Here is a 26,624-nt window from a genome sequence, read left to right on the forward strand (position 1 = left end):
ATAGTGTGCCTGTTAAATCCATTGGTTGTACTATTGTTCCTAAATTTGAGTATGAATTGAATGATCATGATAGGAACTTAGTGCAAGTAAATTTTGATGCCATGAATACCTTAGTACATGCTTTGGATTATAATGTTTTATGTAAGGTTATGGCGTGTAGTAATGCTAAGGAGATCTGGGATGCACTTGAGAGGAGATATGGAGCACCCATGCAAAACAATGTGATCTCTCCGTGTGACTCAAGCCCTACTGATCCTGAAGGAGGTAACCAGTGCTTTGTTGCCTTAACAGATAATAAGGTTAACTCTCTTCCTTCTGCTTCAATAGATAAATCTGAAAATGATTCATATGGTGATTTAATTGATATATCTGATTTTGAATCATGTGATAGTACTGAAAATGAAAGCATGCCTACTTATGAAGAACTGCAAATTGAATATATTAGAATTCATAAGTCACTTGTTAAAGCTAACAAAAGATATATTGCTTTGAAAAACAAGTATGAGGCATCTTTGAAAGAATGTGAATCAAAAGTTCTTGTTGAAAGGGAAAATGATTTAAAAATCAAATAGTTAGTAAAAAAGAATGAAAAATTAGAAAAAGATTTGAATGTTGTAAGATCTCAAATTTCAAGTGATAATAAAAAGGATCTTCTCATTTTAGAACTTAAGTGTAAAGCGAACACAATGTCCAATGAATTCATAAAATTACAGAGTGTTTGCAAAGACTTGAAAAACTCAAAAATTCAAGATCTAAAAAAGAAAATAGAAGACCTATCTAAGATCATCCATTCATTCACTAGAGGTAAAGAAAATTTTGACAAACTCTTAAGTTCACAAAAGATGACCTTAGATAAGGAAGGTATAGGTTTTAGTGGAGTTAAAAATAGGAAAAGGAAGAACCTATACATAGGGTACTTTGTAAAAGAATCGAAGCATTATGCTAGTACCTCCTCCAGTCCATTCACTCACGCCTTATGCATCTTATGCAAAAAGAAGGGGCACGTAAAATTTGATTGCCCATTTAAAAGAAAAGGTGTGAAACCCAAACGAGTATGGAAAGTCAGAGAATCACTGACTCCTAACCCATCAAGAATAAAATATAGAAAAACGATATGTGTTATTAAGAAATCAACCCTTGAAATTCAAGGAAGAATTTACTCAAACGGGAATTACATGATCACATAATTATTCCTTAGTATTTAGGATTAGCCATAGGGGGTAGTGTTGATGAAAGGCTTTGGATGTGGTTCGAGCTAAAAATGTAAAATCTTAGTATATGTCCACTATTTAAAATTTTACATACTGAGTATTTTGAAAAATCAAGTCAATCTGCAAATCCAAGTAAACAATCAATCTTAACATAATGCATATATTCATTAGTAGAAATATGAAATTATTGGTTGTTTGAATAAAAATCCACTTCCAAATGGACAATGCAATTGTTCCTGGCATATTGTTCCAAATTGCTTAACTTGAGCTCAAATATGAATATCTAAAATTAAGCATACCTTTTGTCCATTGCACTAACTTGTGGTTTAGGGAATCCATCTAACACTATATATCATTGAATCCTAAACCCATCATTGAACTTAAAAGCCTAAATCATAATCAAGTCTTCACTCTAGGACATATTAACTAGCACGAATACTTTTTGAACAATGTCCTACTTCTGAATACCCTTTTGAACTTAAATAAAATATTTAATCTTTAAGAGTATTCATTCTTTACTTCTCACACAAAAACTCTCAAACTCTAAGTCAAACCCATTAGAGCTTTATATACTTAGAGAGGAGTTGAATGGCTAATAAAATCGCCTAGGTCTTAGTCTAGATGAATGTATAAAATTCAAGTAGACGTATGCACATGCAGTCTAAATCGAAAGCCATTCCAACTTGGTGCCTCTCACGCGCAATAAAATTCATATCAATAGAGGCAAATATAGGCTTAGAACTCTCAAATAAATAATCATTATGACATTTTGGTCCGTTACGCCTAAGAACTCAAAGCCAAGCTAGAATTATTGAACATATTATAACTCTTGGTTATTGAACTTGAAGATGAAAGAAAAGGCATAAAATGAGTTAAGTGCATAACTCAGGAGGAGCATATATTCTTTCATGATTATATATATTAAAATGCTCTCAATTTTTTATTTATGCTTATATGTCTGTATGCTCTTGTGAGAACAATTCTGCACTAATCTCATAACTATCCATTGTTAGTTATTGGTCATGTCATATGTTGGATAGTTCATTTCTTTTATGAGTTGTTGATTGAACTACTAGAAAGCATGCTTGTGTTGAAAGCCTCCTACATGGCGGATGCAGTGATGTAATTTGCATGCTAGTTGTGGATATTAGGTTGTTGCTTGCTTGCTTTATATGATTTATTTGCTGAAAATAACCCATTATCAGGTACAAGTTTTATGGAAAATGTTTTGTTTACAGACGGCATGCTACCAAATTTTCTATAGACATTTGCCCAAAAGGTTGAAATGACTTTTAAAATTGAAAACTTTGTGCGCATATGAAATTTGATCTTGGATTTTAAATATTTACGCTTAACTCATTTACTTTAAACTTTTTAATTCTTTGGAGCTGGTTGTGCACACATATTTAAAATGCTTTGAAATTGGCAGGTTCTTATTAACAGATCACATTTTCAAACAAAATGCAGCCAAAATTTTTCAAAATTATTGCACGTAACTCTATATCGTTTCTAAGTGCTAAACTTCTTAAAACTTGAGTTTTGCTTTTAAAATAATATTTGAAATATACTCAAGTTGATTTATAAAGAAAGTGTATATTCTTAGGGGGAGTTACTTAACTTTAAAATCATTTGGCTCTAAGATAATAAAAATGTATTTTGCACTCATTTTTATATTCTTTGGAAATACATTCACAAGATGGTATCAATGTGCACATTTTGGTAAATCTTTGCTTGATATCATGTTCATATCAAAATAACATTCTTTTTGTATCATAACTAGTGGTATTTCAACAGTTGGTATCTTCTCTACCACGTGGTTATAACAATTGGTATCAGACCCACATATTTTCACTATCTTACACCTTGTGGGAATGCACATTTGTTTTGGCAACCAAAAATGATTATGATAGATTCAAGTTTATAATCTTTTTGAAAGGATGAGTGAAATCCAAATCAAAATTAATCTTCATCCTTGCATAATCATCCATTGGGGGAATATAGAACATTAAGATTGTTAATGTGCTGCATGATGTTTTTACTTCCTTGATGCACATACTGTTTGAATTGATTGATTGAAATGTGCTATATATTGTTTATTGAAACTTTAAACAGGTCATTTAGGTACAAGGTTATCTTGGGAATGCTTCATTTTCAAATGGCAAACTGTCGATTTTTTTTTAAATCTTCCCAATATATCTCTTGTATCTAATTGATGTCCTTTGCCTTCATGCTTGATTGCTTAGCCCTTTTAGCTATTGCCAAAAGGGGGAGAAAAGGCAAAATTAGAATCACTTAATTTGAGCTTAAATTGTCTTTATGCATAAAGTCAGGGAAGCCTTTCTTGGTTGTACCCACTTTTGCATAAAGTATTTGCCATCATAAAAAAAGGAAAGATTTTTCACCTGATAGGTCACACCCAGTTTTGATTATGACAAATACTCTTGGTACTAATGGTTGTACTAAGGCTTGCATGCAGATTCACTGTGCACGTGTATTCGAACTAAAAGACATACCATGATGACGTGCGGTGTTCATGCCAAAGAATCAAGTTTTATGTGTTATATTTGTATTTATCTTTCATTTTTTTCATTCTGGGATATAATATTTATTATGGACTGTACACCCTACGGCTTGTAATAATTTGCATCATGCATGGTAGGTAGGAATGCTCATAACAGACCTTAGTTGGACCTTACGTACCTACTTTTAGTACACAAAGTCCCCAACTTCACTCTTCATATCAAAGGAATTAAAATCGACTAAAAATAAACTTAATTGAGAATGTTGAGAGGGTTCGGGCGATCGAACCCAAGCCGTGTAAAACGGCTTAGGCGACCGAACAAATCAATATGTTGACTTTGTGTTCAGGCACCCGAACCTGATTTGAGCGTATCTTCCTCGGGAACCTGAACCTGTGTCAGTACACTTTTCAACTACTCGAGCAACCGAACGATCACTTTCAAATTGGGCTCAGGCAACCGAATTGGTTGGTTTGGTTAACCGAAATTAGAACCGGGCACCCAAATTTACGAACAAAATGCTACTGACATTTTTTCAGCCAACCGACCGTTTCTTTGGGCACCCGAACCATTAAAAACCGATTTTCTGAGTGAGTTTGCTCAGGCACCCGAACCTCAGGCTGGGCACCCGAATCTCACAAGTTAAAATATTTTTTACCAATTTTTTAATGGGGTAAACTGGGTTAATTTTCTTAATGGCTTTTAAAATAAATTTAATTATTCCCATTTAGTCCCCAACAGTCAAAAATTTCTCCTTGCCTATAAATACCTATTCATTTGTCATAAATAGCAAGGGATTAGCATTTTGATTAAGACCAAAATTCTCTCAATTTCAAAAATTTCTTTTTAGCCTATACTACTCCCAAACACTCATACACTCCATTTCTCTTGATTTTTAAGTGTTGTGAGTATTTATAAACTAATTGTGCTTAGTCTTACTAGCTAGTACTCTCATTTGATATATTGTTTGATTGATTTTATTTGAGAGTATAGCCTTAAGTTCTTCCACCGATTTTACTTGATAAATCTTGTGTGGGAAGACTTAGAAGGTTATGGTTCTTGCATTGTCATTGCAAGATACCTAAGTCTATATTTTTGTGTGCAAAAATTATTTTCAAAAGTTTGCATTCAAACACTCCTTGTGCTTAGTATATTGAGAACATCTTGTTAAGTTTGTTTGAATCAACTTGCTAGTATATTTGAAACTTTGATATGATATTGTGATATTCAAATATTGTGTTTTAAATCTTACTTTGATATACACTCTAGATTTGGACTGATAATCTATACTTATTTGAGTGTTTAGAACACATTAGAGCACTGAGTATATTTGCATATCATTCGTGCTTGCATTATTGCTTGATCTGTATTGGTGCACATATCTGTTTGTGTAAGAAGCGTATTTCCATATACAAATTTTGTACACATTTTTTGTATTCTAGGCGCGGGCCTGAAGAAGGAGACTAGTCTTGTTGAATAGTCCTGGACTGGCTTAGACTCGGTTAGGAAACTAGGTGCGCCATCCTGTTAAGGCGTGTTGGTTAAGGTCAACGCCTTGAATTAACTTGGTTGTAACTAGTGCCGCTCCACCTATTAAGTGAGCTTTAGTGGAATCCTTGTGCTAGTGTAGCCAAGGCAGGGGACGTAGGCAATTTGGCCGAACCTCGATAATATATTGCGTGTATTGTTTACCTTTTGCACTTTACTTTTACTGCACGTGTATGTTTATCTGTTGATTGCGTAGACTGACCCTAGGCTTGTGCAATACTGATGTTAGTGAATTGACCTAGGGAATAAAATTTTTAAATACCAATTCACCCCCCTCTTGGGATTGCACCAAAGCTAACAAAGTACAATCTACAAAATTACACAATAGAGTGTAAATTAAAATTTTGTAGGTGTGACTATTTTTTCTTCTGATTTATCCTCCTTTGAGGTTCTATCGAGGGTTGTAGTAGCTTGATCTCTGGCGAAGCGAATTTTATCTGATTCTTTAGTACTTCGGCGCCAAAGACGATCTTGTAGGTGAAGCCTTGATCGTGAAGTTGGTCTCCTTTTTTTTTGGACCGTTGGTAGGCAAAAGGAAGAGAGTTTGACTTTGCCTTTTGTTAGCAAACAGATTGATGTATGGAATAATGGGCGGGTGTGAGGTTTAATGTGAGAGAGAGAGAGAGAGAGAGAGAGAGAGAGAGAGAGAGTGTGTGTGTGTGTGTGTGTGTGTGTGTGTGTGATGGAAGACAAATGATGGGGAGGGGGGAGAGAGAGAGAGAGAGAGAGAGATAGCCACCAAATTAAAGTAGATACATAGAGGGAGGCCTTTTTTTTTTTTTTTCTTTCTCTTGCTTTTCCTATTTCTTTGATGTTAAAGAAGATGTAAGTCTTGTGCTTTTGCTAGAGCTGAGAGAGACTTTGGCAGAGTTGCTGGAAGAGATTTCAGCGGCAGAATGGTTTGGAAGATTGGTTCTGGGCCATTTTGTGAGGACAAAATCGAAGGCTCTGAAGATTTAAGGAGATCTCAAGAAGGCGAAGCAACTAATTTCGCCTAACTGTTAGCTTGCAAGCTTTTCTCAATTTTCTCTTTCTCTCTCGCTCTCTCTCTCTCTCTCTCTCTCTCTCTCTCTCTCTCTCTCTCTCTCTCTCTCTCTCTCTCTCTATGTTTTTTTTTTTTTTTCAATGCTTGATCTCTTTCCTTTTTTTTTTGGCTGATTGTGTGTTGTGATGCCTTAGCTTGGCAAGAGGCTTGGATATTTATAAGCGAGATCTGATCTCATCACCTTCTTCCCCGATGGTGACGCACTTGATCAAATACTTCAAATTTGATGTTGCCAGTGAACGTCATTTGTTTGCATGGAGACATGTTTTGAAAAAAGGGATTTGGATCGGGTGATTTTATCAACTTCGATGGCAGCACCTTCAGCGAAAGTCACATATTCGGCGAGTTTCTTAACCTTGGCGGCGGCGTTTTTAGCAAAATTCGTAGATTCAGAGAGCTTTTCAACTTTGGCGGCGGCACTTTCGATTAAAGTTGTAGATCTGGCGAGCTTTTTAACTTGGGTGGAGGCACTTTCGAAGAAAGTCACAGATCTGGCAAGCTTTTCGATTTTGGTGGCGGCTTTCTTAACTTCGGCGGCAGTGTTTTTGGCTAATCTCGCAAATCTGGCACCGAATATTTTATTTTATCTCTCCATATGTTTGTATTTTTGAACGCCTAGAGAGTGTATTTTTATACATATGTTTTTTTTTTTCACTTGTACTTTTACAAAGTGTATACATATGTATTTGAACTTTTATTTTTATTATATTTTTTATTATTAAAATTTAAGTGTTTACAAATGCCCCCACTTCAAGACTCGATATGGCGCATAACTTGTGATGCGATCTAAACCGAGTCTTGAAGTTCTGCAGATTTGCTGACTCTCGTGGGCAATCTTGACTGGTCGAAGGCAAAATGCGTGCTGAATTTCTCTGCCTATGGAGTCTTTGAGAGAGGTTGAAGTTCGGGATGTCGGGATCATGCACTGCTAAGAAGAACTCAAGGCCCTTTGTCCATCTCTCCATCACTTGTGCTTTAAATGTGATAAATCTCCCTCTTTGGACGCCACTTGGGTTGGTAGCCAAGCGGCAGGGAGCCCTTCGTGGCTCTAAGAGGTCATGGGTTTGAGTTTTTGGCTCCACACCCCCCCCCCTGCTTTGCCCAAGTGGTCTCTTGCCCTAGATTTACTTCGGGGGTAAGTGAGGTATAGCTGATGAGTATCCACCTATGAGGCTACCATTTTTTTTTTATTGCTATAGTAATTTAATTTTTTTTTACATCCTTTTAGATAAATTAAACAGATCGAATTCTTCATGTCTCTATCTAACGGATGTATAGGTTCCCGAGTCTGAGGCTTAGGTCAACGCTAACATTGGTCGAAGTGGTTGTAGTGCCACTACTACTTGCTCTGGATCTCATTGGACGGTGATAGACTTTGGTGATGTCACTGGCATAAGCCAGAAAAAGTTGAAGAGTACCTCCTTTGGTGACATGAGAAGAAGTGTCTCGTTCTCTTCTCGGTGGCCCGGGGTTAGGATGTTCAAAATGACTGGAAGTCATCCCTCCTAGTAACGAGTTGCCCCTTGGATGCCATTACGTTTGATCTAGTGTATAATGAACCTTCTGGAAATGGTAGTGTACGCCAGGATTGCTAGAAACCCCCATCGTGGTGATTGCGGAACAGCATATACACTAAGACATGTTGGAGAGATAAAGGTGGTAAGCTCCACAGCCGGAGCATTGCTGATGAGAGTGGTGACAAGGGGAGCAATGGTAGTAGTAGTGAAATCAATGGTCAGCGGGGTTTGGCTAGCAGTCCCCTCGACCGGCCCCTTTTTTCAATATCGTCGATCTTTGAACCAGAAGCGAACATCCTTTGGTTCAACTGGGCCATATCGTCGAAGCTCTATTGTGAGCAAGTAGACTAGCTCTAGGGAAGGAAGTTCCCTCTTGTAGTGAAATGCCACCTCTAGGATCTCCAGTTGTTCCCTTTCGGGGTGCCCATCTAGGGGTTGATGAACTTGCATTACTCCCTATAGTTTGTCTCGTTGGGTGGTTTGGCATCATCTTTGCGGTAAAAGTCACCTTAGCCAAACGGAAGAAAGAAGGAGATGATCAGGCAAGGTAGCTAGGAAGAATGAGTCTGAGTGGCTTACTTCTTTTAAGATACTCACCTCACCTCTTTTATAGAAAAACTAATCAAAAATCAAAGTTGGAAGGCTACCTAATTTTGACATTGTGGGAAGGCGGCGCCAAGAATGTTGAAGCAGCAGCCGACGGTGTCGCAAAGATTGACAGAGCACTAGATGGCACTAAGAATGTCGAAGCAGCAGCCGACTGCTCATGATTATTCTTTTTTTTTTTTTTTTGGTTGCATTTTATGCTCTTGTATGCCAGGAGTGTGTTGGACACAAAGTGGAGCCTTATGTGTAGTAATGCTTTAGGAACTTGTCGTTTATTGGGCCAATGCCAATGCCTTCATGGTTGAGTAGCATGTAAGCATTGCTTGCGTAGGCTTCTTGCACAAAGTACAGACCATCCCATTTCGAAGTGAGCTTATCACCAGGCCGGTGTTTCAAATTGATAGGGCATTGTACTGCAAGAACTATGTCTCCAACTTGGAATGATCGCGGGCAGACCTTGCGGTCAAAGGCCTTGGTGAGTCGAGCCTAGTAGCACTCTAGTTGCTGTTGTGCTTGGAGTTTTTTCATCTAGCGCCTCTAGATTCTCCAATCGTAGACGTGCATTTTCTTCTTTAATGAGACCTTCTTGGATCACCATGTGCAGCGATGGTATTTGTTTTTCAAGTGGGAGCACAACTTCAATGCCATAAACAAGGGCATGGGGTGTTAACCGAGTAGGTGTACGATAAGTCATACGGTATGCCCATAACACTTTGGGAACCCTATCATGCCAATCCCATTTTTTCTTGGAAACCACTTTGTGCAGTAAGTTGCAAAGGGACTTGTTGAATGCATTGACCAACCCATTAGCAGGAGCGTTGTACATGGAAGACTTATACTGTTTGAAGTTGAACTTCTCACAGGGTCTATCCATCAAGCTGTTGTAAAACTGTTTCCCATTGTTGGTAACAATGAATTGGGGAATACCGTAAGGGTAGATCAGGTGGGTCTTAATAAAGTTCACAACGTGATCCTTCTTCGCTTCTCTAAGTGGGATTGCTTCGGCCAATTTAGAAAAGTAATATGTAGCTGCCAATATGTAAAGGTGGCCAAGGGAGGACTTTGGCAGTGGTCCGACTAAGTCGAGGCCCCTTGCTTCAAAGGGCTAAGATGCTACGGTGGGGTGTAGAGGCTTTGGTGGTTGATGTATATAATTTTCATGGAATTGGCACGCTTAACAGGTCTTAGCGTATTCCATGAAATCATGCACCATCGTGGGCCAATAGTACCCCATCCTTTTGATTTTATGGTGAAGCTTTGGTCCAAATTGATGTGCACCGTACACACCAGAGTGAGCTTCTTCTAAGGCCTACTTCGCCTCGTCGCCACTTAAGCATCGTAAGAAGAGTCCATCGAAAGATCTTCGATACAATGTATCTTTGTAGTATATGTATCGAGCGGCGTTTTGACGCAACTCTATCCTGTGACGACAATCTTCTAGAAGCCTTCCATGCTACAGATAGTCAATAATGGGTTGTCGCCAATCCTCGGTTTCGATGATGTAGATGAATATGTCATTTGTTTCTTATTCTTCTTCATCTTCGATAGGTGGTATGACCTATTTCTGGCATAAAGTAACGATTGTTGTCTGGCTATCTAATTTGGCTAGTGACGTGGCTAGGTTGGCTAGCACGTCTGCTTGACAATTTTGCTGCCTTGGGATATGATCCAAGACAATGTTTTCAAAATCTCCCAATAGAAATTAGGCGTACTTGTCATATGGAACAAGATCTTCCTTTTTGACATAGTATCGTACAGAGAGTTGGTTGATGATGAGCTGTGAGTCGTCGTATACTTCAAGCATAGGAATTTTCATGTTAGTGGCCATTTGGAGGCCAATGATCAATGTTTGATATTCAGCGACGTTGTTTTAGCATAGTTCACCGAGGATGAATGCGTACGACAACACTTAGCGTTGAGGAGTAGAAAATACTACACTGGAACCAACATTATCACGTCGTGCGGCTCCATTGAAGTACAATGCCCATGGCAGCAAGATGTCCATTTGGAACACTTCCTTATCTAGGAGGTCATTTTTGAATTCCCAATCAAATGGAGTCGAATGATTTGCTTGAAAATCGGCAAGAGCTTGTCCCTTAACCACCTTTTAAGACATGTAGACGATGTTGTAACTTCGTAGTATGACTGCCCACTTAGCGAGTCATCTGGATAGGACCGGTCTGTATAATACATATTTTACTAGGTCAGCTCTTGCAATGGGATGGATCATGTGGGATTGCAGCTAATGCTTTAGCTTATCGGCAGTAAAGAAGAGTGCCAGACACGTCTTTTCAATGGGCGAGTAATTTAGTTTTGGGCTAGCCATCGTCCTGCTTAGGTAGTAGAGTGCTACCTCCTTTCCTGGCTCATTTTCTTGGGCAAGTAAAGCTCCTAAGGATCTTTCTTGCACTGCAATGTAAAGGATCAATGGCTTTCCTTGGACTGGCACACCTAAGACTAGTGGATTTGAGAGGTAGTCTTTTATGCTTTGGAAAGCTTTGGTGCATGCCTTGTTCCACTCAAAGTCAACTCCTTTTTTCATCAATTGGTTGAAGGGTTGAAATTGCCCAGCTTGATTGGAGATGAAGCGTCGGATGTAAGTTAACCTTCCTTGAAGACTTTGCAGCTCTCTCAAATTCTTGGGCTCTGACATTTTTTGGATGGCATCGATCTTTGATTAGTCAACTTCGATGCCACGATGGTGTACAATAAAGCCTAGAAACTTGCCAGATGTGACGCCAAATGCGCATTTAAGCAGATTCATCTTTAGCTGGTACTTTCGAAGCCTATCAAACACTAATATGAGATCTTGCAGGTGCTCATTACGCTTCTTTGTCTTTACAATGAGGTTATTGACGTAGCATTCCACCTTCTTATGGAGTAGGTCATCAAAGATCTTTTGCATGGCATGCTGGTAAGTAGCACCAGTGTTCTTTAACCCAAAAGGCATCACTTTGTAATAGTAAATCCCTTTTAGCATGCGGAAGGTTGTGAGTTCTCCGTCCTCCGGGGCCATCCTTATTTGATTGTAGCCAGAAGACCCATCCATGAAAGATAATGCTTCATGAACAGTAGTTGCATCCACCGTGATTTTTGTTATGGGTAGGGGAAATCATCTTTTGGACATGCTTGGTTGAGATCCCTGAAGTCAACGCAGACTCGGAGTTGTCCATTCTTCTTTCGGACGGGAACTATGTTTGAAATCCGCATTGAATATGTGACTTCTCATATGAAACCTGCATTGATAACTTGCTTACTTCTTCTTCGATTTGTGGGATAAGTTTGGGGTGAAATCGGCATTGGGGCTACTTTAGTGATCGCGAGCCTTTCTTTGTAGCCAAACAATGCATCGCAATTATTGGCTCAAGGCCAGGCGCCTCTTTATAACTCCATGCAAATACATCCTTGTATTGACTCAGTACTTGGATGTACTCTTCTTCTGTGAGTAAGGCGCTTACGAAGGTAGATCAAGGATCCTCTAGAGTATTGAGGTCCTCAATTTCTCCATCTGACAAATTAGGCTTTGTTTTCTCACTGATTATGATGTGGTATGATGTGTCTGAGGACCTTTCCTTTATTTTGTCATGACAGCGTCTCCGAGCTTGGGTGTCGATTTGACCTTCGTTGGTTACCATTTCTTCGATGTTGACTTCTATGGTCATCCTATTCCTTCTCCAAGATGGAACTTTATCAGCAATTTCATAAGCATGTTGGTTTGACAACGATGGTTTGCCCATCCTTTCGAAGACTGATGTTCGCCTTGTGCCTAAAAGTATTTTGAACAAAGATTTCTAAGGTCTGACATTTGGTCCTCCGGTGCGTCCAAACACTGTGTCTCGAGGCTTTAGTGATTGGGGCCCTTTTTTCCCATTGATCGCTTGATTTTGTATGAGATCGGGATCTTTAATGCAATTAAACATCGAACCATGAGATGTTGCTGCAAAGGAGTTCTCTTCTTCATTACTCACCCAAATCGCGATGATGCATGTGTCCAGCGATTTCCTATTACACCTCAATGTGATGCGAATGGGAGGCATTTGTTGATAACCCAAAATTGGTTAAGTCTTGGGAGGTTGGGTGACAACATCTTCGGTGCATTTTGCTGCCAGTGGGCTTATTGGTTTTGGATTCTTGAAATCGTGTCCAGCCTTGGCTAAAAGTTTGCAGGCATTAGGGTTAAACCCTTCATTGGTTCTTGTTGACCCTATAGGTCACACCCTTGTTTTGATAGTGACAAATACTCTGATATTTAATGATTGTCAAGTTGTGTGCAAGTTCTTATTGGTAAGTTCATATGATGACATGCGGCAACCTAAAAAGAAGTGAAGACCTAGAATATTTATTGTTGTATTTTTTATCATTGGGTCTGTAATAATTTCAGTTTAAATGGGTTTGTAATAATCGCTACATGTCATGCATGTAGGAAGTAAGCTCAACAAATGATCTTACACAGACCATAGAAAGACCTTAAGGATCACACTTCGGTCAACCGACACCGGATTTTTGGGCTTTATTTAAAAGCTCAAAAATGACCTTAGAAAGACCCTAAGTCCCAGCACTCACATTAAGGAAAGTCCCCATTATCACATATATTATCTAGGGAATGTTATGTTTTGAAATTGGACTTTAAATGCAAAATCATATGACTTCGGGCGACCGAACTTGGCAGTTCATTTTGCCTCGGCCGACCGAATGGTGGACCAAGTCAATCGTTGACTTAACTTCAGGTGACCGAACCAAGAACAACGTATTGTCTTCGGTCGACCAAACATTCATTGGTACTTGATCCAACAACTCGGGCGTCCGTACTATTTAGTTTAATATATCCGCAGGTGACCGAGCAGGGCAGTTCGAGCTACCGAACTCAGGGACGAGCGACCGAACCTCGAACGGTTTGGAAAATCGCATTGTTCAGCCACCCAAACATTCATTTGGGCTACCGAACAATGAAAACGTACATTTTTCGTTGTGTCTATTTGAGCGTCCGAACCATAAGTTCAGTCGACCAAAACTCTCGGGTTGGTGAATTTTTGCCCTAGAAAATTAAAGGAAATTGTGGGATTAATTTTCTAAGCCTGATTATAACAATTGTAAAAAGACAAGCATGTCCCCCAACATTTATTTTTCTCCTTCCTCTATATATATCCATTCATTTGGGAAAATTAAGTCTGGATTAGCAAATTGGATTAAGCTAAATTCTCTCTATTTTTCAAAACCCTATTTTGCTCATACTACTCTCATACACTCTCCCAATCCAATTTTCTTGATTAAACCAAGCTTAGTGAGAGTGTCTTGAGTGCTAAAGATCCATCCTTTATTGCTTAATACTCTCATTGTTGTTTGTTGATTGTGTTTAATTTTTGGAGAGTTAAGCAAGAGTTACCCACAGATTTAATTTGATAAATCTTGTGTGGGGTAAACTCAGAGGCTTTAGTGTCTTTGCATTGTTATTGCAAGATTCCTTAAGCAATTTTTTTGTGTGCAAAAATATTTTCACAAGCTCTTTTTCAAACATATCTTGTGCTAGCATCTTGAGAAAACATTGGTTGAGATTGTTTGATTATACTTGCTAAAAATATTTGAAACCCTAACTTGAGATCGAGGTATTTTATACATAGTTTCAAAGATAGGCTTGTTGAAATACTCTTTTGCTTGATTGAACATAGACATTACATTAAGGGTTGATTGCACACATATACATGACTAAGCTTATAGATCCTATATGTAACAACCCGAAGAATAATGGTATTTATATAATAACGACCCGACGAATGCAGAACGCTCATCGACGACATTGCATTTGAATATAATAACCCAGGGGATTTACTCATGGCCTCGTCAACGAACACAGGGGATTCATCGACGAGGGTATAAAAGGTTCTAGTCGATGAGGACAAGTTTCATCGACGAGAAGATACCAAGAGAGGATTATTAGGAAGTCTGAAATTTGTTGACGAGGGGGTAGGTTCATCGATGAACTTTCTGCAGGACTCGTCAACCAGGTGACGTGGCTCGTTGATGAATCCCGCAATATAAATAGTGCAAAACCTCGGTTAAACGCAAAAATTCAGCGCTATGTTTCCCTTTTTCTCTATACTACAGTTCTCCTTCCAACTTTCTTCGATTTAAGCCCCATCAGTCACCGAATCAAAGATCTGAGGCTACCACGACGCTCCTGACGGAGTTCTCTTTAAGTCTACTGGGGTAAATCGTTGGTGGGATCGAGTCAAATTTTTCCTCAGAATCAGGGTAAGGCCTTTTATTCAGTTCTGACAAATGTGGTTTTCAGGGTGTGGAATAGGAAGCCCTGCAGGTGTAGGATCAGTATACGATGGAGGCTTTTCGACAATTTGATAAGGGAAACATGCTATGCTAGGAAAACCTAGTATGATTTCAGTATGAAGTTTATATTTTTACCAGATTATTATTCAAAGCAGAAATTTATGCAATTTATTATCGATGTTAAAATATTTTAAATTATTGTGTGGCATGAGAGTATGAATACAGTATAGAAACATGTTTTTACATTATTTTCAAGAATATGTTTTACAAAATATACAGACAGTAAAATGCGGTTACGGTATCTTTCAGAATACCATGATTTACAGTTTTTCTCAGAAAAATACAGTTGATATAGTTACAGATTATTACAGAATCATGGTAAAACAGTTAGTTGTATATAAAAACGTATTATATAATATCAGACCCTGATGGATCAGACAACAGAGCACGGTACGGTAGCTACAAATATACAGATAGTCAGTTCAGAGTGCAACCACTTAACTCAGATAGTAAGTGGTATGAGTTCAATCGTGTCTAGTTGTGGACAGGCTCCTTGTCAGATATGGGTTAAGGAAGGCCGATCTGACTAAGGAGTAGAGTGGTTTACCCTGGTAGGCCAACCAAGATAGATCCAGCCTTAGGGCCGCACAACCTTGTCATGAGGGGTTAAATCATGATATACAACCATCCAGGGAAATATTCTCAGATATTATGGTATTATCAGATTTTCTGAAATAGTAGTATTATTATGAAAAGTAATTTCATACAGTTTGATATGTTAAAATTATGTAGTTAAAGGTTTTATAATATGTTATGTAGTATCAGCATTTTTAGTTCTAGTTATTTGTACTACTCTTAACTCGGATTAATTTTTACAGATCTACATCTCAGTTGCCACACACTAGTGATAGCATGTTTCGTATTACTAAGCTTTGGCTCATTCCAGTGTTGAATTATTTTTCAAGTGAGCCAGTTGGGCAAACGGAGCATGCTCGCAGATAGAGGAGCTGTTAGTCTATCCTTTTTTAGGGTGAATGTTTTTGGGGTACAATTTTGTTGGCCCTAGTATTAGTAAGAGTAGTTCTTGAGAGTACAGTGAAATATGTAATATTTGTGGAATATTTAGACACTATGGTATTGTATATATATAAGGTTGTGTTTCATGTTATTTTGCTTCTCGCTGTGTAGGAAATTGTTTTAATTTAAAATAGTAGAAAATTTATTTTTATAAGGAGGTTGTTACACTATATTATTGATGTGCATTGATTATACTGTGTTGTATTGTAGTACATAGTCTACTTAGTTGAGAAGCACATTTCCGGGTACGTAAATTTATATTTATTGTATTCCAGGCGTGGGCCTGAAGAGGGAGACTAGCCTTGTGGAATAGTTCTGAATTAGCTTAAACCTGGTTAGGAAAGCTAGGTGCACCATCCTAGTAAGGTGTAGGTTGAGGTTAGCCCCGCTAATTGACCTAGTTGTAACCGGTGCCGCTCCTCCACCGGTTAAGTTAGCATTAGTGGAATCCTCGGGCTTGCGAGCTGGAGGCAGGGACGTAAGCATAGTTGGTCGAACCCCGATAACATATCCTGTGTCGGCTCTCTCTCTCTCTCTCTCTTTCCCTATACTCTTTATACTTTTGCAATTTAATTTATGCACATGTATGTTTATATTTGAATAGTTACATGAATGTTGTGCATGCTTTAAATATTGTGAATGATTTGCAAATACTGAGTCTGCTGCATCTATTTTATATATCTGCTCAGTATTATTATGTTGGGTTATTGGTATGTGTTTAGACAGACCCTAGGTTGGGAATTACTGATTGAGGAATTGAAATTAACATAGGAAATTTTAATTACCCAATTCACCCCCCCCCCCCTCTCTTGGGAATACACCATTTCCAATAGTTCTCCTATTCAGGAGTGCACCATGTTCAATAACCCTCTTTGTTGGCCAAATGAATCCCTTAAATGGTTTGGTGGTCACCACTGGATCTATCTTTGGCATTGGCATGGATAGTGCATCCCTCAGAATGCAAATGTCTTTAGGGTTTAAACTGCCACATCTTTCCTTTGGTTGAGGATCAATATGGTGACGAGGATTCCTCCTTGTTGCATGGCTCATCTTTTTTTTAGCTGCTTCCGATTGTCAGAACCTTTGATGCAATGTCTTCGTAGTTGCCCATGTTTTTGTAGAATACTGTGTTAGCTAGGTGGGCCTCAGCTTCGGCGAATGGTTTCAAGTCAGCGTTGACTTTGTGGACATTGTTCTTATAGTACTTGAAACACTGATGTCGACTTGACAAATGATCCCATTTCCGTAGATCCAAGGGCGGCTTAACAACATCTTGTATGTTGTTCAAGCATCGATCACATGGAATAAGGTTCTAGATGTGAGGTCGCCGATGGTAAGGTCTAGGCGGACTTTGCCAATCACTCATTGGCCACTTTGATTGAAGCCTTAAATCATCGGTCGACTTTTGGACAATTTGTCAATGTTGATGTCGAGCTCTTTCTGATCCTCTGTTCTTTGGCGTACCCCGAGACATACAAGGGCCGGTTGTGGGGCTTTGATCCCAACAAAAGATCTTCGTCTGAAAATGCGATCGTTGAGTAACACACCGCACAGACTTGTTATGCCTGATTGTTGTGTACCGTCGCATTATCTTGGGTCAAAAGCCTTGCCAACTCATGAAGAGTCAAGATGGCTTGATTTCGCACCACTTCAGAGGATTGCATTAAGGAATGCAATTGGGAGTTGGTGAGGAGATCTTGGAGAGTTTTTGATACTTCATCTTCCACTAGGTGACCTTTGTCATACTGTCGACACTTAGACTCTTCCTCGACGACGTTTATGGACATCATATGGACCACGATGCTTTGGTTCTGTGCGAAGAAGTCCTTAGGAAAGAAATCCATCAAGGTGATGGGAAAGAAATCGTCTTGTGTAGTTCTTTCATGTCGTGTTCCCCTATATACCCAAGATGCATATGCCACAACATGGTCTCATCTGATTCATCATCTATGGTTGTAGCTCCACCTACAACGGTAGTTCCCTACAATGTGTTGATATTCCCTTCCAGTTTCTGCCCTTTCTTTACAGTTAGATTGTCTTTTCATACCGTCAAAACTCCAATTTGTTGTGATATGGATAGGATAAATAGGATGCACAATAGAATATAATACAACAAGAAAATGAAACACAACCAGAAAATGATAAACAACAAGAACAACAACAAGATTTTCGCGGTTCAGCAAAGCCTACATCCATGGAAGTAATGACACACGAATTTCACTAAGGAAATGTCAAAGTACACAATACACCTCTTAATGATCTCTCTACTTCTCAATACATGCCTAGAATGACATATATAGTAGTTACTCGGAGGTTTCCCTCCATTTACCCAACCACCCCAACGTTCAAATTCTTTTCTTTTCTTTTCTTTTTTAAATTGCTCGCAGCCCAAGCGCACTCGTCGTTGAGTATAGGGGATTCATCAACAATCTAGAGAAGGACACTCGTTGATGAGAATAGGGCATTTGTCAATGAGCCCATTTTCTGCTCTCGGTATCTCCAGAACTCTAAGATTTTTCTACTTTCTGGAACTACTCGTCGACGAGGATAGGGCACTCATTGACAAGTCCCTACTGTGCTGCCCCCCTTATGTTTTTCTTCCTCTTTTTTGTTTATGAAATTTAAAGTATAAGAGTCACACCATAAACAACATTTGAGTTTTTAAGTGATAACTTTTTTCAAAGCACAATATTATAACAAGTCATTTTATTTATATTGCTCAAAAAGGAAATAATATTTTAGCTAAAAATTGAGTTTAACAAAAAAAAAATCATAGAAGGTTATTATCCTAAAATAATAATACCATAAAATGAGCTATTAGTAATGAACAAGATAATAAAAGTTGCTTGACAACAAAATAGGTTAACTTGGTGATGCTTGGTAGTTGGTGAATTCAAATGTAAAATTAAAAAAAAAAATTAATTATTTCTATGATCTTAACACTTGATTTTTATTTATTTTTTATTTTTTAAAAAAGTTAATTATTTTTTATGATATTAACCCTTGACTTTTATTTTAAAAAGAAATGGATATTTAATAATATATATATTTTTATAACGTGGAAACTTCAACCACCAAAAAGCCCTTTGGACCCCCCGAGGACAATTCACATAAAATTAGCTATTAGCAATGAACAAAATAATAAAAATAGGTTAACTTGGTGATACTTGGTAGTTAGTGAATTGAATTTTAAAATAAAAAAGGTTAATGATTTTTATGATCTTAACTTGTGATTTTTATTTTTTATTTTTAAATTGGTATTTAAGAATATATATTTTATAACATGAGAACTCTAGCCACTGACTTGTCCTTTGGACCCCGTAGTGTGGTACCAAATTCACGGGGGCAGAAATGTTGCCGCCCACCCATTGACACACCCCTGATAATTCACTGAACAATCCACAAGTGGGGAATCGAACTCATGACTTGTGAGATCACCAAAGTCACAAGTCTGTCCTTACCACTTGAGTTGGTCTGGCTAGGCGGGTACTTAAGAATATTGTATTACTATGTTCAGTAATCATATAGCTGCAAGCAAAAATGCTTGCATTGCAAATATAGTTATGCATGCCATTTAAATTTAGTAAATCTCTTATTAAGTGAAAATTTAGATAAAAAATTGTAAAAATAAAAGGATCTTTGAAATATTATGGAAAAAAAAATTGAAAGATGTGCCTTATTTCTTTAATTAATCGTGCGAACAAAAATTTTCTTTTAAACAAAAATTTATGAAAATAAATTGACATTTTGAGACAAAAAAAAAAAGTATGAGAAAAAGGATGTATTAAAAAGTGACACTAATATTAAGGAATAAAATAAAATAAAAAGAAGAGGTATTTTAGAATACCTCAATTTGAGGAAAATTTTCTTTTAAACAAAAATTTATGAAAATAAACTGACATTTTGAGACAAAAAAAAAAAATGAGTATGAGAAAAAGGATGTATTAAAAAGTGACACTAATATTAAGGAAAAAAATAAAATAAAATAAAATAAAAAGCAGAGGTATTTTAGAATACCTCAATTTGAGGAACTTATATCAGGTTTGGAGTACCAGGACTCGAAGTCAAGGCCCTCAAACATATGAGGGACAATGGCCGCTACCCTTGCGGCAACGAAGATTTGGTGACAGAGGGGCGGAGTGTATTTTACTTATTCCATTTTTATTCCTAAGTCATATTTGGTTTATCCGTAAGAATGAAATAAAAATTTAAATGCGAATCTGACAATTCCACTCCTATGTATCAAAAGTGGAGTTGTGTCATGTTTGTTTTATGGCTGCTATAGGAATATGAAAGGAATGAAATGAATATTTGAATGGGAACTTGATAAAATCATGCGATAAATCTGATTCTATTTGAATATATGTACCAAACAGGTAGTTAATATTTTTCTTATTTTTAGAGTCTGAAATTTTTATGTTGACGGTTTCAATCCAAATTTTAATTCAATTTTTATTAGCAATTATAGAAATTATCATTTCGATTACTGATAGCAATAACAAGATTTAAATTACACATTTATGAGAGAGTTTCAAAATCTTAATTCATTTATGAATTAGAACTAAGTATAAAATAGAAAGCTCACAGAGACCTAACCTTTCTCATGAAACCGAAACTGCATGTCCTTAGTTATAACAGTTGTGACAAAGAGAATGAAGATATTTAGGTCCATTTAGTTTTCCCAAAACTATTTTCATTTTCCATTTTTGTTTTTCGGCAAATTGCGAAAAAAATTAGTTGTTTTTTTTATTTTTACAACATTTATCTGAAATAAATGAATAGTAATAAATAGTTTTGCCACTATTTGCACGTAAAAATAGTTTTATTTTTTTTTTCTAATTTTTCAATTAATTACAAAAATATTATCTTGTTTTCCAATATTCCAAATTTATACAGAAAAGTTAATATTCATTATTTTTTTCTAAATTTCTAACTCTTACTTTATATGTGGGAGCATGGAATTCATATCTTAAAATTTAATTTGTGTGTATTATGTATAAAATTTTTTCTTAATCCAAAAAAAATCTAAATTTAAACCCCAAAATCTATACTTCCAAATATTATCTTATATTTAAAATTTGAAAAAAACTTTAAAACAAGTTGTCTTTTTTAAACTTATTTTAAATCTAAATATATAAAATAGAAAATTATTTTATATATTTAAACAAACTCTTTATTTATACCTTATTTATATAAATCTTGAAAATTTTAAAAATAAGCTAAAATTTTTTATAATTCGTTAAAAAATTAAAAATTTAAAAATAAAAAATATTTTCCAAAATTAAATGACCCTATCAAGACCATGTTCTAGCCATTATTACTCCAAAGGGAAACAAGCTATGGAACCATGGTGGCAAGTGTAGTAATTGCTCAATGAGTGATATTTAAATATTTCAAAACCTTTAAAAGTGTTGTTCATGAATTTTGATTCGTTTGAGAATATGCAAATGAGTTCATCAAATTGGCATCTTGCCATCACCTAAAAGACATATAGGCTCAAAAAGTTGTTAGGCCCATCAAACATAGTATGCCTTTTTTCGCATGACTAACTTCTTTTCTAGGGCAATTTGAAAATCTTGTGCAACTGCTGATAAAGTACCCAGTAAACTGTCATTTCATCTCAAAGAAGGAGTTGATAGATCCTGGTTTCAAGATCCGATATCATGCCCTAACATTCTCTTTAAGGGTGACAGTAAATGCACGGCATATGATAACATCTGGTGCGCCTTGCAATTGTATTAACACCTTAAAGGTATCCTGGTGATCAACCAGGTCGATCGAGCCTTCATACCTGTTAGATTACCACTTTACCTAAAAGTTTAAGCTGTTAGGTTGTGGGCCAACAATGTATATCAAGCTTTAACACTCCCCCACACGTGCAGCCCAATAGCACGTTGAGAGATAAACAGATGACAAATAATGTCACAGAATAAAACGGACGACAAGATTAGAACCCAGGACCTCCTGGTAACTAGAGTTCTGATACCATGTTAGATTACCACTTTACCTAAAAGTTTAAGTTGTTAGGTTGTGGGCCAACAATGTATATCAAGCTTTAACAATACCTTTCGAAGGTAAACATCTTGAACTTACCTGGCAGGGGGACCTCCATCGCTTCTTTGGTGCAGGGTGGATCTGAAGACTTTAACGAGACCTCCCCACAAGATGGGTTGGTGCAAGCCTCCTGCATCATCTTTTCTATTTGGTCAATCTTCTTGATCCTCTCCTCCAGCTTGTTCAATCGTTGCTCATTGACCCCCACGCTAATTGCGTCTTCCACCTTCTTTGCAAGGTTGGTTTTTCCATTACTCTTCTTTGGGTTTTCTGCTTTCTCGTGTGATTCATGATCAACAGGTTGTTGGTGGGGAACAAGTTCTCCATGACCCTTTTGTTATAGAATCATGTTGATCATGTCCTCCATCTTCTTTTGGGAGGTTGCCATGTCCTCCATTCTCCTTTAGAAGATAAGAAATCCCTCCCTTGTCACACCCGAACGGTCTTCGGGTGTAGAGTGAATGGACTAGGGTGATTGATCACCAGCTACAAGCTCTGACCTTGAGGAAACTAAGATGAAAACCACCAATTCAACCTCCCTTCTATTTTCTGCTTTTTTCTTTTCTTTTTTTTCCAATAAGCTGCCTAATTTTAAGCTTTAAAGAACAAAAACTAACACTACACCTAAGGGTGTACAACATTTATTGAAAACTGAACTGAAACCAAACTACTTCATACTTCAGTTCGGTGTTTTGGTTTCAGTCTTGGATTTTGGGATTAAATTTTATAAAAACCAACTTTCTATTACAGTTTCAATTTCACTAAAACACCGAATCTAAAAATAAAAAGGAGGATTATTATTATAAAATACTTATTTTTAATATCGTATGTATATTTATTGTTATATATATATATATTATTTCTTTAATCAAGTAATTGAAAATGTTTGATATTTGGTTTCATTAACTAGTTTTGTTTTACTAATTAAATTTGATTTTTTTGTTCAATGTTCAAGCATGAAAAAGAAGGACTACGGAGGGTTTTCACAGGGGAAGCAAGACCCCTCGTATCTTCATCTTAGCGATGCAGGCCAAGAGAGGAGTGGAGAATGAAAGATCCTAGCTTTTGTACCGGTGACGGTTGCCCACATCACCGGAGAAAGAAGAAGTGAAGGTCCCTCCGCCTACATAAAGTAGCCCTTCAGTTATTCTACATTGATGGGCCAAGCTTGTCCGCATTTCAAAGGGGCTTTTTCTGGGCTTGCTTTCTTTTGGGCTTGCAAACCCTTTGCATCTGGCTATTTCAAGCTGGTCGCCGGCTCAATTTTTAATATTTTTTTAAGAACAGAAGTATAACATTAAAAGCCAAGATAATCGATCGAAAAGATTTACGGTTAAAGTAAACCAATTTTGATAGACCAAATTTTTAAAGTTGGATTATCAATTCTGGCCTACTCTGCTTGAACCGATTACACCCCCAGACTTCTGCACCTAAAACTTATCGACAATGCCAAACCAAGAGTCGTAAAAATGAAATTACCTGGACGCCTATCGCTCACAGCTCCAACTGCTCGCCTCACTGAGAGCCACCAGCATTGGAAAGTGCTTCAGACATGAAAATACACATGCGATGCCTAGTCCCAGACCATGCTCTGCTTTACAACGGCGAAGAGGCTTCACAGCACACACGCCCATATGCTGGAACAGTAATCATTAATAAATGCCCATAAATTTCCACAACCCACATGTTCTGACCCGCCATTTCCCAACCTCACACTTCTCCCACCAACCAATTATTGACAGATGGCGCGGACCCCTCGCCTCAATGATTCAAATTTGGCGGAAGATTAACGGATAAACTGCTGTTTATACACGTCCCTCGCTGCTTGTAATTGTCAGTTGTTGAACAAATATGTGCAAGACAAGAAACCACCAAGGGTGATTTAAAGGCTGAACTCCCCCGAAGGGACCCATCTGCAGATCCAGCTCATTTAATTTCTTAGTCATGTTTAAGGAAGGTAGGAAATCTGTGAGACTCCTGCCGCAGACCCTTTGGTCTTTCCCAAACAAGTCGGCCTTCTTTGGATTTTTCTGCGGTCGACGTATTCCTTTTCTTGCTGCTGGAGGAGACCCTGGACGCCATGGTTACCGAAGAGGTAGAAGTAATGCTTCTCTGCACCTTTTCTTTTATGTTGTTTTGTTTTTCATGAATATTTGTTCTGCTCTGTTTTGTTTGTTTCAAAATTGTTCTGTCAATGGGTAGTGATCTTCAGTTTAACCCTTGGAGTTTGGATTGTAAACTGATTGTATTCGTTGCTTGGTGGGTGTCTGTCGGTGGGGTGTGTAGGTGTGTGTGTTTGTGTGTGTGTGTGTGTGTGTGTGTGTGTGTGTGTGTGAGAGAGAGAGAGAGAGAGAGAGAGAGAGATTTTAGAATTTTATTGTTTAAGGGATTCTGGAAATTCTTCAAATCATCGTGAAGGGAAAAACCCAAATGGAAAATGCTCATAATTTCAGACTATGTGGTGTTCCTAAGATTACAGTACAGCAGTCTTCTCTGAAAGTAGATCTTTTTTCTTTTTGTAACTTCCCTGTTTGTCAAAAGTTCTTCGCTGAAAGTAGTCCTTCTTCTTTTTGTAACTTCGCTGTTTGTCAAAAGTTCGCAATCATTTCTGTCACCCTTTATCAGCATATGCAGCTGCCTAAATCGTTAAAGTTCAGTTAATCATGTCCACAATTGATCAATTTTAGAAAAGTACAACAAAACATTCCATAGATTGCAGAGTGTTGAACCCCTTAGTATTTTATAATAATTCAAATGAGAAATTAAGGCATGTTCAGCAAAGAAACCAAATGGGAAAATTGTGTTTTTTCATATATCAATTACTGTAAGGGAAGTCCTCAAGCGTATCTCAAGATAGCCTATGAAGGCCTCAGGTTTCATTTAAATTTAGCAAAACATGGTGGAAAAACAAAACTAAATCTCAATTAATAATACCTTGCTATAGGAAAAACTAGACCTTAAATTGTAGGTGATTAGGTTTTATCAAGTTAGAACCATTCAGAGTGGAGACAGTGTAACAGAATTGCATTCAAAGAATTGGCGTTTAATTTGTAGACAAATCGCACTTTAAAACAATGATAAACATTTTCAAAGAAATCAACAAGCTATGCCTGAGATCAAGCTTGCTGCTTGGAGTTACAAGCATCTCGTATAGCTTGGAAATGAAGCACTCCAATCAAACAGAAGAAGGGGGATAAAAAAATAGAGTGGTGGGTCAATTTTTTTTAGGCTTTCTTAAAGCTTGAGATTACCTTTCAACTACCATAACATTCCATGGTCAGCTCTTTTTGCTTGGCTTTAAATTTAATTGATGCGAATAAATATCCCAACTAGCTGATGAATTTTTTTCAAGTCACTAACATTAATTCTTCCCAGGATGGTGAGATGCCTAACGGATGGCCACTTGGGCTAGGAATTATGAACACAAGACTTCGAGTGGCAGAGGGTTTACGAGCCACAGCAGCAGAATCACATTCTTTGCACTTGCCCTCTACTAGTTTCTCTTCATTCTCATCCTCAAACCTTGACACTGAGGTACCTTCCTCTCACTCTTTAATTCTTCATTTTTTTTCCCCAACCAAATTTTTGTGCACCCACATGCATTTTTCTTCTTGTTGTCGTAATGAGTGGGTCGCCACACAGTGTCACCCTATTCGAAGTGTGCAGCTACTCAAAGAAAGAAAGAAATGCACTCAAGTTTTTAGCTCAAATATAATGATGGTTTTCAAATCATGCAGCCATGTTCCTGTTAAAAGTTAAAATATTCCCAGTTCCCATAAATTTATTGCCAAGTACTTATTGGGAGATGTAAGTAAGAAGGCAATAATTAGAGAGGTTGGGAAGGAATTCTGTTTAACTCACTTGTGGGAATTTTTGTTACATTTATCTTCATTGACTATGAGAAATAATTGTGGTGACTATTAGAACTTAGAAGTCATATTCTAATATGCATAAAAAATTAACCTTGAACCCTTCAACTACTTTTGATGCGTTGGCGCTGCAGTCCACAGCTTCTTTCTTCCAAGACCATAGCGTGTCACTGGGCCGACTAATTGGAATTAGACCAGTGGATGGAGGAAGCAAGTACTTCCCGAGTTCGATTGAAGAACATAAAAGGATATCTGTAACAGATGCACATTCAGATGTATCTGGAGGACACAGTGTGGATGTTTCTCAGGGAATTTGCATTCCATTGTTACTTGGCATTCTAGTAAAGATGACCCGAAGTAAAAGCAGTTCAAAGAGATGAATTCTTTTTGGGGAGGTCGATTCTGAAACTGTGGCCTGTGGGAAACAAACTCTTCATCATGATCTGTATGAGTTCTTTCCTTTTTTTTTATCCCTTCTTTCTTTCTTTCTTAATAATTTCAGATGATTGATTCATGCTCTTTACTTTAAAGCTTCTGTATTCAGACTATAATTCCAAATTTAAACAGCAAGTCCAAATTCTATATTCGGCAGCTGCCTTGTAAATTTGCACAATGACTCACTTGTAAACCAACTAATGTTGCTTTGGCAAAAGACTCAATCTGTATGCTTTTCATGGTTTAACAAAGAAACTTGGTCTTCTGAAAACTATTTTATTTATGAAAAAGTGCATGCAACTACTTGCCTGTTTTAGAATAAATGCAAATCTCCCGCAGGGTTTGTGAACTAACAGTGACCTTTCTAGTAGTTCTTATTTGAAAGTACATTGGTCTTCCACAAGGGTTGTGCTATCTAGTAATTAGTTCCTTTTCTCGTTAACATCATTCTGGATTCAGTT

At 37.4% G+C, this 26,624-nt stretch overlaps 1 protein-coding gene across 2 annotated transcripts; it reads left to right on the forward strand.

Moving 5' to 3' along the window:
• The first annotated feature begins 23,338 nt into the window (after positions 1-23,338).
• Positions 23,339-26,314, forward strand: LOC131144161 (uncharacterized). 2 transcript variants are annotated; one of them, XM_058092602.1, is made up of 3 exons: positions 23,339-23,954; positions 25,235-25,393; positions 25,863-26,314. In XM_058092602.1, exons 1-3 carry the CDS (start codon positions 23,940-23,942, stop codon positions 26,106-26,108), a joined length of 420 nt encoding a protein of 139 aa, XP_057948585.1. In that variant the 5' UTR covers positions 23,339-23,939; the 3' UTR covers positions 26,109-26,314. The 2 variants fall into 2 exon arrangements, with proteins under 2 accessions (XP_057948585.1, XP_057948584.1); XM_058092601.1 differs by having other exon boundaries at positions 23,696-23,960.
• Positions 26,315-26,624: the final 310 nt, after the last annotated feature.

The sequence above is a fragment of the Malania oleifera genome, chromosome 12 (genome assembly GCF_029873635.1).
Source record: "Malania oleifera isolate guangnan ecotype guangnan chromosome 12, ASM2987363v1, whole genome shotgun sequence".
In the NCBI taxonomy this organism is placed as follows: domain Eukaryota; kingdom Viridiplantae; phylum Streptophyta; class Magnoliopsida; order Santalales; family Ximeniaceae; genus Malania; species Malania oleifera.

Coding starts and splice junctions, on each gene's coding strand:
- LOC131144161 (XM_058092601.1), top strand. CDS start 23,940: ATGGTTACCGAAGAGGTAGAA. Junction 23,961..25,234: donor TGGTTACCGAAGAGGTAGAA/GTAATGCTTCTC, acceptor AATTCTTCCCAG/GATGGTGAGATGCCTAACGG. Junction 25,394..25,862: donor CCTCAAACCTTGACACTGAG/GTACCTTCCTCT, acceptor TTGGCGCTGCAG/TCCACAGCTTCTTTCTTCCA.